The sequence below is a fragment of the Rhincodon typus genome, chromosome 9, assembly GCF_021869965.1.
Source record: "Rhincodon typus isolate 14 chromosome 9, sRhiTyp1.1, whole genome shotgun sequence".
Taxonomy (NCBI): Eukaryota; Metazoa; Chordata; class Chondrichthyes; order Orectolobiformes; family Rhincodontidae; genus Rhincodon; species Rhincodon typus.
The window spans coordinates 13,997,564-14,009,884 of record NC_063340.1 but is presented as its reverse complement, the minus strand read 5'-3'; the positions used below and the strand labels follow the sequence as shown (position 1 = coordinate 14,009,884).

The 12,321-nt window shown below is 45.2% G+C and overlaps 1 protein-coding gene across 1 annotated transcript in view; it reads left to right on the top strand.

Moving 5' to 3' along the window:
* slc24a3 (solute carrier family 24 member 3) overlaps nt 1–12,321 on the top strand; it is a 314,482-nt gene that overhangs the window by 267,950 nt on the left and 34,211 nt on the right. The window contains exons 7-8 of the mRNA XM_048601427.1: nt 983–1,057; nt 11,701–11,726. Of these exons, the coding sequence (XP_048457384.1) occupies nt 983–1,057; nt 11,701–11,726 (101 nt within the window). The remainder of the gene's footprint in view (nt 1–982; nt 1,058–11,700; nt 11,727–12,321) is intronic.

Below are 12,321 nucleotides of genomic sequence, written 5' to 3'. Positions count from 1 at the left end.
TACAGAGAGAGAGAAGAGACACACACATACACACACACAGAAATACAGAGAGAGACACACACAGAAATACAGAGAGAGAGACACACACACACAGAGACACACACGCGCACACACACACACACACACACACCCCGGCAGACACACATACACATGGAAGCATAGATGGGCCCACACAGACACACACAAGCATGCAGACACACACACAGAAGCCCACACATGATGTGCATAGACAAACATAAATACCCAACCTCCAGAGGCTAAGGAGCATGGTGGTCCTAGACTGCAGTTAAGTAATGAGAGAGATTCGGGATGAGGGGGAGGGGGCGTGAGTTTCATGGAGTGGGGGTTGCATGGAGAGGATGTTCAGGAGCGAGGGCTAGAGGGTAGCTCTCAGTAACCCCCACTTCCCAATGCCTGGTGTTTTGAGATCCCTCCATTTGCACGCATTCCCTCCTTCCCACCAGCTCTGATGCTCTTCAGCCTGGAGAGTTACACTTTCTCTTTTGCCTTATGCTTCATATTTTCAGTCAAGTGCAGGAAACACACGGTAACATTGACTTGTATAATTCATCTTTGGGGGTCAGTTAGCTCAGTTAGCTGGATGGCTGGTTTGTGACGCCAACAGTGTGAGTTCAGTTCCTGCACTGGCAGTGGTCACCACAAAGGTCCCACATTCTCATCTGTACACCTCACCTGGGGCATGGTGTCCTTCAGGTTAAACTTTAATGAGAGAATAAGACTGTGGTGATTTCACCTACAATCCACCTTTTGGTGTAACTCACATACATAACAGCAAGTGTGTTTATAGTTTCTCCATTTAAGAACACATTAAGTGCAATCTTACAGGCAATTCTATTCAAGAGCACGAGTGCCATGTTACACAGAAAACCACATTGCGTTATCCCCTTTCATGGAGCCATTGCGTACAGTGTTGAGACTTGGCTTGTTTGAACAGTAAGTAACATGTTCTATCTGCTTACAGGTTGTGCCATTGACATGGTGGTCACTGATCAGAGATTCCACTTACTACACCCTATCAGTGATGGCCCTCATTTTGGTAAGAATTTCATCGGATTTTGTCTCAAATGCTGCGTAAAAGGTGGGAAAGGTGTCAGGAGTTACTTCTGAGAGTTGAGTTGGGAGGCAAGTGGGGTATAACCTGTTTCAACCAGAGGGGCTTTCGTCTTTTCAACCTCCTGGATCATCAGTAAGTACATCTCAGCATGGGGCTGTGTCTCTCCTCAATTAAAAATGTAAGTTAACCAGTTGATTTCTTTCAATTTGATTTATAGCTATCACATGTACCTAAGTACAGTGAAAAGTTTTGTGTTGCAAGCAGTACAGGCAGATCATAACATACAGGGACACATAGATCACAGGGTGCTTAGACAGAGCAAGGCATACCAGGTTATGGCTGCACAGGAGGTGCACAAAAGCAAGACCAATGTTAAATTTGAAATTAGAGAGGTCCATTCAGCAGTCTCATAACAGCAGGGAAGAAGCTTTTCTTGAACTTGTCGGTGTATGTATTCAAGCTTCAGTATCTTCTGCCTGATGGAAGAGGGTGGAAGACAGTATTACCAGGGTGGGAGGTGTCTTTGATGATGATATAGGCAGCCTTTCCATGGCAACGAGAAGTGTAGACTGAGTCTGTGGATGGGAGGTTGGCTTCCGTGATGGTCTGGGCTGTGTACACGATTTCCTGTACTTTCTTCCGGTCTTGGGCAGAGCAGTTACCAAACCGAGCCATTATGTACCCAGAAAGAATGCTTTCTATTGTGCATCTGTAAAGGTTGGACGTGCCGAATTTCCTAAGCCTCCTGAGGAAGAAGAGGCATTGGTGTGCCTTCTTGACCGTCACATCTACATACATGGGAGGTCCAAGACAGATATGTGTTCCTGTAAGGAACCAATCACTCATTTATTGACTTAAAACAAAGCCAGTCTATTACTTGTTAACTGTGAGAAAAGTGTAAAAACATTATGTCAAGCAAAAAGTCTCTGTACATTCACACACATCATGTACAACAGCCACTACATAGGCACACATTACATACTGCACAGACACGATACGCGCAGTCTCTCGTACAAAAGAAAAGGAAACAATGCATAGTTTTAGACTCCTTTGTGCATCCTTCAGGCATTAGATTTTAAACGGAGACCACAAATGGTTAGTTGGGTTCCTAAACTGTTAATAACAGTGAATATTATAGCTACCTGTAAAGATCTTTTTTGTTTTCTCAATGTCTCTTTCCAGTCAGTGTTGATTGTGAGGGTTTTTCATCTTGAGACAGAGTGAAAGAACTTTTGTACAGCCTGTGATCAGTTCTGCAGTCTGTAATCCATCTCCCTGCTGTATCCACTTGCAGGTGGTGGTGTTCCATGCAGTGCTGGGTGGTAGAGCCATGGGTTTGGAAGATGTTCCTATGGACCCTTCGTGAATTTCTGCTCTGTTTCTTGTACCTAGTACATGCTCCTGCTTCTGCGTGTTAGAAGTGGAGAGAGTGAATGTTTTAGGACCTAGTGCCAATCAAGCAGATTGCTTTGATCTGCATCGTCCAAAGCTGCTTGAACATTGTTGGAGCTGCACCCATCCAGGCAAGTGGGGAGTATTCCATCACACTCCTGACTTGTGCCTTGTAGTTGGTGGACAGGCTTTGGGAAGTCAGGACTGAGTTAGCCACTGCAAGATTCCAAGCCTCTGATCTGCTCTTATGGCCATTATATTTGTATGGCTAGGCCAGTTCAGTTTCAGGTTAATGGTAACCAACAGGGTGTTAACAGTGTGGGATTCAGTGATGATAATGACTTTAAATTGTCAAGGTGCAATGGTTAAATTCTTTCTCGCTGGAGATTGTCATTGTCTGGCATTTGTGTGGCACGAATGTTGCTTTTTGCCATTGGTCAGCCCAAGCCTGGACATTGTCCAGATCTTGTTGCATGTGAACATGGACTGCTTCAGTATCTGAGGAGTCACGAGTGGCGCTGAACATTATGTAATCATCATCGAATGTCCTCACTTCTGACCTTATGATGGAGGGAAGGTCATTGATGAGGTAGCTAAAGATGGTTGGGTCTAGACACTACCCTGGGGACTCCTGCAGAGATGTCCTGGAGCTGAGATGACTGACATCCATTAACCACAACCATTTTCCTATGTGTCAGGTATGACTCCAACCACCAGAGAGTTTGCTCCCTGATACCCATTGATTCCAGTTTTGCCTGGGCTCCTTAATGCCTCAGGTCAGTGGGCTTTCACTCTCACCTCACTCTCACTCTGAATTAATCTCTTTTGTCCACGTTTGAACCAAGGCTGTAATGAGGTCAGGAGCTGAGTGGCCCTGGCAGAACCCAAACTGGGCGTCACTGAGCAGGTTATTTCTGAGCAGGTGCTGCTTAATAGCACAGTTAGTGACACTTCCCATCAGGTTATTGATGATCAAGAGTAGACCGATGGGCCGGTAATTGGCTGGATGGGATTTGACCTGCTTTTTACACACAAGGCATACTTTGGCAATTTCCCACAATGTCAGGTAGACACCAGTAACTGCACTGGAACAGCTTGGCTAGAGGAGTGGCAAGTTCTGGAGCACAAGTCTTGAGTATTTTTATGACCCCTCCATTGGATTACTGAAGCTGACAGACCTGCTGAGTTTTTCCAAACTTTTCGGTTTTTATTTCAAATTTCCAGCATCCCTAGTAATTTGTTTTTATGTTCAGCATATTGTTTTCAGGGCCCATAGCCTTTGCAGTATCCAGTGTCTCCAACTGTTTCTTGATATCACATGGAGTGAATTGGATTGGATGAAGACTGGTACCTGTAATGCTGGGGACCACTGGAGGGGGCCGAGATGGATCATCCACTTTTTCTATCCCAAGGACGGATTGATGGCCACAGGATCTGATTCTTTTAACATAACCAGCCCCATCACTGTCCTGCCCAGCTGCTGAATGCACCCTGAATTTAATCCTCTCCCCGGGAAATGACCCCATCTGTCAGTCCGACCATTTTTACTTTCCAATAGCTTTTTTTTTTATTCATTCACCATATCTGGGCATCGCTGCCTGGACCAACATCTATTGCCCATTTCCAGTTGCCTAGAGGGCAAGTATGAATCTATCACTTGCTGTGTGTCTGGAGTCACATGTAGGCCAGACCAGGTAAGGATGGCAGTTTCCTTCCCTAAAGGGCATTAGTGAACCAGCTGGTTTTTTTTATTCCATCAACTTCCAATGGATTCATGGTCATCATTAGATTCTTAATTTCAGCTTTTTCTTCAATTCATTGTGGGATTCGAACCCGGATCTCCCAGGGAATTGGATTAATATCACTTGGCCATTGCCTCCCTTCCAACCTGTTTAAAACCTCTGTTCCTTGCATTGAAGTGCTGCTGCCTGAATTTCTGTCATTCTATTCATTTGTGAGCTTTTGCAAAGCTGACGTGAAAATTACACACTCCGTAGAAAGCCTACAGTGCGGAAAGAGGCCATTTGGCCCATCAGGTCTGCAGTGACCCTCCGAAGAGCGTCCCACCCTATCCCTGTAACCCTACAATTTCCCATGGCCTATCCCGCACATCCCTGGATGCTACGGGGCAGTTTAGCAAGACCAATTCACCCTGACCTACACATCTTTGGACTGTGGGAATAACGTAGATATTTAGATTTAGACCTACATAAAGTGTTTGGTTCCAGTTATGTGAAACAACATACAATGGTGTAAGTCACTTCCAGACTGTAAATATTAAAACATTATGCATGCTCGTATGATCACTATCCTGAAAAAAAAAACCGAAGGATTTGAGTTTGGAACATGCATATTTTAAGTTACATCTCAAGTGATTAGGCTCCAGCAGGATTGCTTCCCAGAGCTGCCTTGTTCTATACACCCATGTGATGAACATTCTTGTGTGGAATGGAAAGCATAAGCTTTAGTTCCCTCACTTTTTAAAATTCATTCTTGGGTTGTGGGCACCGCTGGCAAGACCAGCATTTATCACCCACCCCAGATGCCCCTCACCAGATGGTGGTGAGCTGCCACATCCATAGATCCCCCAAAGTTGCTACCCAAGTTGATAGGGTTGTCAGGAAGGCGTATGGTGTGTTGGCTTTCATTGGCAGGGGAATTGAGTTTAAGAGCCGTGAGGTTATGCTGCAGCTCTATAAAACTCTGGTTAGACCACACTTGGAATATTGTGTTCAGTTCTGGTCACCTAAGAAGGATTTGGAAGCTTTAGAGAGGGTGCAGAGGAGATTCAGCAGGATGCTGCCTGGACTGGAGGACAGGTCTTATGAGGAAAGGTTGAAGGAGCCAGGGCTTTTTTCATTGGAGCAAAGAAGGATGAGAGGTGACTTGATAGAGGTGTACAAGATGATGAGAGGCATAGATAGAGTGGATAGTCAGACTTTTTCCCAGGGCGGAAATGACTATTACGAGGGGGCGTAATTTTAAGGTGTTTGGAGGAAGGTATAGGGGAGATGTCGGAGATAGGTTCTTCACACAGAGAGAGGTGAGCGTGTGGAATGCGCTGCCGATGGTGGTAGTGGAGTCAGATACTTTAGAGACTTTTAAGCGACTCTTGGACAGGCACATGGAGGATAGTAAAATGTAGGGTATGCAGGGTAGATTGATCTTGGAGTAGGATAATAGGTCGGCACAACATCAGTACAGGACCTGTATTGTGCTGTACCGTTCTATGTCTTATGTTCTTACAGCCAGGTGGTTTGCTAGGCCATTTCAGAGGGCATTGCTTTCGGTTGGGAGGCTGTGTAGGCCAGGTAAGACAAGTTAAGAAAGCCACATTCCTGCACTAAGGACGTTCATGAAGCAGATGGCTTTCTCAAGTGACTGCCCTCGATATCAAGGCTGCATTTGATGGAATATGGCATCTAGGAGCCTGAACAACAAAACCTGAGTTAATGGCAATCAGAAGGACAACTCTCTGCTGGTTGGAGTTGGCACAGAGCAAGATGAAAGTGCTTGTTGGAGGTCAGATATCTCAGCTCCAGAACATCTCTGCAATAGTTTCTCAGGGTAGTGTCCTAGTCCCAACCATCTTCAGCTGCTTCATCAATCACCTTCCCTCCATCATAAGGTCAGAAGAGGAGATGTTCACTAATGAATGTACAATGTCCAATACCATTCGCAACTCCTCAGATACTGAAGCAGTCTGTCGAAATGCACTGTCTACGATTAGGCTAACAAGCAACATTTGCACCACACAAGTTCCAGAAGCTGACCATCTCTGTCTAGAGAGAATCTGACCATCGCTCTTTCAGGTTCAATGACATTACCATCACTGAATCCCCCACTGTCAACATCCTGGGGACACTATTGACTAAAAACTGAACTGGACCAATCAGATAAATATTGTGACTACAAGAGCAGATCAGAGGCTAGGAATCCTGCAACAAGTAACTCACCTCCTGACTCCCCAAAGCCTGTCCACCACCTCCAAGGCATAAGTCAGCAGTGTGATGGAATATTCCCCACTTGCCTGGATGGGTGCAGCTCCAACAACACTCAAGAAGCTTGACACCATCCAGGACAAAGCAGCCCGCTTGATTGGCATCACATTCACTATATTAAGCATTCATTCCCTCCACTGTCAACAGCAGAGTGGACTATCTACAAGATGCACTGCAGAAATTCACCAAGCCTCCTTAGACTGCACCTTCTAAACCCATGACCACTTGCATCTGGAAGGACAAGGGCAGCAGATCCATGGGAATACCACCATTTGCAAGTTCTCCTCCAAGCCGCTCGCCATCCTGACTTAGAAATATATCGCCATTCCTTCACTGCCAGTGGGTCAAAATCCTGGAATTCCCTCCCTCATGGCATTGTGAGTCAACCAAACAGCATGTGGACTGCAGCGGTTCAAGAAGGCAGCTCACCACCACCTTCTCAAGGGCCACCAGGAATGGGCAAGAAATGCTGGCCAGCCAGCAACACCCACATCACACAGTGAATAAATAATGAGTGCCAGGATAATGGTAGACAAACTAGATAAACCTCTTTTACCCAGTATTTCCGAAGTTCATATTCCTATGGCATAGATTGGCAAGACAGTTTTACAACATGAATGCTTGACCAACAGGGCAAGTTTTGAGATAACAAGGTGCAGAGCTGGATGAACACAGCAGGCCAAGCAGCATCATAGGAGCAGAAAGGCTGACGTTTCGGGCCTAGACCCAGTGTCTTAAATGAGGAAAGTGAGGTGGAGACAGTGAGGTTGAGGGAGGTAACGCCAGAGCTCAGGACCTGGACAACTGAAGGCAAGACAACCAGTGCAGGAGCGATTCAAGTGAGAGATGTCCCTGAGCTAGAACTGGGGTTGAGGATTGTGGGGCTGGAGGACATTACAGGGATATGGGAGGCTTTTGAAAAAAAAGGAACGCGAATTTTAAAATGGAGCTGCTACCAATTTGGCACCCAGTGTTGTTCAGTGAGCACAGTGGGGAATGTAATAAATAGGACTTCATGTGCGCTACAATACAGACTGCAGCATTTTTCAAATGCAGTGTTAATTGGGAATGCCTCAATTGGAAGTCAAGCGTGAAAAATGCAAAGGTATGGCTGAAGGTTTTGACAACAGATCACCTAAGGCAAGGTTGGGGAAATAGGGAACTCGGAAACTTTGATCTCTCGCCCTTCTATTAGCATCTGCCAAACCCATTCAAAGGTCTACGAAAAACACAGGAACTGAAAGGATGAAAAGCTCGACTTTGTTGACTGCACCCTGGAATGGTTGAAGTTTGACTGCCATCTGGTGGCTGTTCTTCACGTCTGCAAGATTTATGAGATCGTCCTGTTTGTTGCTGGAAACAAGGGGCTTGTTCATTTTGTCAGATTTCAATCTTGACTGCACTATTGCAGATCAGTCTCAACACAAGAATGACTGACAGTTTCTCAACTGACTTATACAGGTGAACATGCTGCATTTTAATCATGCTTTCAGCACTGAAGAATAGAAATACACGACCAACTGACATTAAGGAAAAATTAGTGCATTAATGCCTTAACCAGCAAAATAAGTCCAGCTTTTCATGAGGGGCATAGTGAAAATCATGCGCCTTCAACTGAAAACACATTTGAGGTCCTCATAAAAGTACATAAATACAGGGGGAGGCCGTTCACTCCATCTAGGCTACTACATCACTCACTTAGATCATAGCTGATCTACACATCAACTCCATTTACTCTACTTTGCTCCATAACTCTTGATATTGTCAACTTCCCGAAAATCTGTTGATCCCAGTCTTGCTGGCCCAGATTGACCCCCAGGATTCAAAGCCTTTTGTGGGAGAGAATTCTGAATATCCAGTGTGTTTTGTGTGAAGATGTGCTTCCTATGTTTACCCTTGAATGACCTAGTGTCAGAATTAAGCGTTATTTTCCTAATTCTTGATTTCCCCCACCAGAAGAAATAGTATTTTTTTTGAGACATACTGCCATGTTCTAAACCTCTCGATGTTCTTATGGTCAAGAAAGTACAAGCCATGCTTGCACCCTCTGTCCTTGTCATTTAATCCCCTGAGCCCCTGGTATAATTCTTCATTTTTTTAGGATGTCATAGAGTAGATGCTACTAAATTTGTGGCGTTAACTTCTTCTGTCTGTAGTTAAGAATGTGGAAAATGGTGTAAGTTGTACAGCCTCTCAAGCCTGCTCCAAGACAAAATGGCTGACCTCCAGACTTAACGCATTCCTGTTCACTGTGTGTCCCCATGATTCCTTGAGAGACCAAACACCTCTTCATCTTATTCTTGAATATATTCCATCATATAGCATTCACAGCTCTCTGCGATGTAGAACACCAGAGATTCACATTCTGTCTGCGTGAGGAAATCTTCCCCCATCTCAATCCTCGATTGTGTATCCTGAGCCTTGTCCCTCTGTGTTCCAGATTCCCCAGCTGTTCCCGAAACAACGGCTCAGTGTCCAGCCTAGCCTTCAGAATTTTGTCCATTTCGATCAGATCACCTTGAAAATTCTAGCGAGCGCTGGCCCAATTTACTCAGCATTGGGCAGCCTTACTGCATCAGGAACCAAGCTAGTGAACTTTCAGTGTCCCATCTCCACAGTTAAGTAAATCCTTCAATAGACATGAAGACCAAAACTGCGCACAGTACTCCAGATGTAGTCCCATCAAAGCTTGGCACAATTGTGGCAGGAGCTCTTTGTATTCAAGTACTTGCGGTAAAGACCAAGATGCTGTTTGCCCTCAAATAAAATCAAAATACAGCAGATGCTGTAAATCTGAAATAAAATCAGAAAGTGCTGGAGAAAATCACATCTGGCAGCACCTGAAATATACATGCATTGGACTACAGTGGATAACTCGCCTCCCTCCACTCCCTTCCAAAAAGAACAACCTGCCCACCATCTACAAGACACAAGAGAGGATTGAGATGGAATATGCCTAACTTGCCTGGTTGAGTGCAGCTCCAACCACATTCAAGAAGTTTGACACCATTCAGGACAAAGCCACCCACTTGATTGGCACCACATCCACCGTCTCCACCACTGATACCCGGTAGCAGCAGTGTGTACCATCTACAAGATGCAGTGCAGAAACTTACCAAAAGCCCTAGGAGAGCACATTCCAAACCCACGACCACTTCCTTCTAGAAGGACGAGGGCAGCAGATACATGGGAACACCGCCACCTTCAAGTTTCCCTCCAAGCCGCTCACCATCCTGACTTGGAAATACATCGCTGTTCCTTCACGGTCACCAAGTCACAATCCTGAAATTCCCTCCCTTACGGCATTGTTGATCTACCTACAGCACATGGACTGCAGTGGTTCAGGAACAGCTCACTACCACCTTCCCAAGGGCAACTAGAGACAGGCAATAAATGCTGGCCCAGGCAGTGATGCTCTCATCCCTATGAATGCGTAAAAATAAAAGAAATTGACAAGTGAAGGTTTGTCAATGATAATGTTAAATTATCACTTTGAATTTTGAATTGCAATGGTTAAACCAGGAAAGCAGCTAATGGAATGAGAGAAAAATCAATTCCAACAGTTAATTGTGACCACTCATTTGTTTGACCTGGCCCTTGTTGCTAGTTATAATGAGGCTAGAATCAAATAATCCCTGCAGTGCGGAAGGAGGCTATTCAGCCCATCAAGACCACACTGACCCCCTGAAGAACATTCCATGGCCCTACCCTATCCCTGCACATTACAGTGCAATTTAGCATGGCCAATCCACCTAATCTGCACATCTTTGGACTGCAGGAGGAAACCGGAGCACCCGGAGGAAACCCACACAGACACGGAGAGAATATGCAGACTCCACACAGACAGTCACCTGAGGCTGGAATTGAACCCAGATCCCTGGTGCTGTGAGGTAGCAGTGCTAACCACTGAGCCACCGTCCCAACTTAAAGGCCCTATGATTGTGGAGAGGCAACATTCAGTATGAGCTCCATGATCTGCTACGGTCAAATATCCACAAATCAAAACATGGATTTTGCATTTATGTAGTGGCCTTCACACCCTCAGCCTATCCCAAAATATTTAATTGCCAATGAAGTGTGTTCTTTACCCTGTTGGAAGCACAGTGAGATCCCACAAAGAGCAGTGACATTGCGGCCAAATGATCTGTTTTGGTGATGTTGTTCGAGGGGTAGAGGTAGGGCAGGGCACCTGGGAGAATAGCCTTGCCCTTCTTTGAAAGAATGACATGAGACTTTAATAAGAGGGTGAAGGGGTCCTCAGTTTAGCATCTGGTGTAAAATACAGCACCTCGGATTGCAGCTCTCCTTTAGAACTGCTTGGGGTTATCCCGCCTAGCCTTTGAGCTGAAGATTCTGGAGTGGGGATTGAACCAAAAACTTTATGACTCTGAGGTTAATGCACATTTCTGTCAGCCAAGGTCATCAGCAGGACGTGGACAGGCAATGTCCTGTGGAGGGAAATTCTTGTGTGCACGGACATCAGAGGAGAATGAGAACAGATACATCGCAAATTAGTAAATAAATGAGTCAGCCAAGTGACTGGTGTATCTCTACACGAATCTGCATTTTTCTAACTGCTGGTAAAGCTGATACACATCAGAAATCACTTACTCCGGTAGTCCCACTGCTACCTGGCTGTTGGGGCAATAAAATGCATTGATCCCAGTGTAGGTTGTATGATTCAATTACACACAAACTACAGCAGCATACCATGAATCATTGGTCACAACATTTGTGACCCCACAAGACGCATGTTAGGAATTACCAGCTAAGATCTCTTGATGCTGGCATGACTTTAAAATGCAAGTGACCAAGACACGCTCTACATAGGAACACCAGAGAATAAGCTACACACACTCTACATATGAACACGGGGGAATAACCTACACACACTCTACATATGAACACGGGGGAATAACCTACACATGCTCTACATATGAAAGTTGGCCCCCAGCCTATGCGTTCTACATATGAACATAGGTGATTAAGCTACACTCTCTACGTATGAACACAGTACACCAACCGACATAATCTAATAGCAGCAGTGAACTGAAAAGACCTGACCGCACCAGAAAGATTAGATGTGGTCCGTCCCTTTAGTTATTCACTAATTAATGTTGCTCAAGCCTTTGTTATTTTTGTCAGCAATTAATTCTCTACTTGAAATTGAATCAACACCGAATAGCATAACTCTTATACGAATTAAATATTCATCTTTTCATTTCTCCCCAGATTATCTATGATGAAAAAGTATCTTGGTGAGTGCCTTTTATTCAACTTCCGACGAATCGGAATTTCTCTTACATGGTTCAATGTTCCTTATTAATCTAATGTCTGTCAGCAGTTCACAAGAAGAAAGCAAATACTGGAAAAACACTATCCTTTTCGGAAACAGTTTTAAATGTAAATTTGCTCCATTTTTTTTTCTTCGACTGTGTGCACACAGCAACATACACTTTTCCAAATGCAACTAATCTGATCCAGACATAAAGTGCACTGCAATATCACCCTCCTCATCAATACTCCTTACTCCCTACCCCCTCTGATCAATATTCCCCCCTCTCTCCCCCCACATCAATACTCCTCACTCCCTTCCCCCCTCTCTCCCCCCCCATCAATACTCCTCACTCCCTTCCCCCCTCTCTCCCCCCCATCAATAATCCTCACCCCCTTCCCCCTCTCTGTACCTCCTCACCCCCTTCCCCCTCTCTCTACCCCCTCATCAATACTCCTCACCCCCTTCCCCCTCATCAATACTCCTCACTCCCTTCCCCTCTCTCTCCCCCCTCATCAATACTCTTCACCTCCTTCCCCCTCTCTCTCCCCCCTCATCAATACTCCTCACTCCCTTCC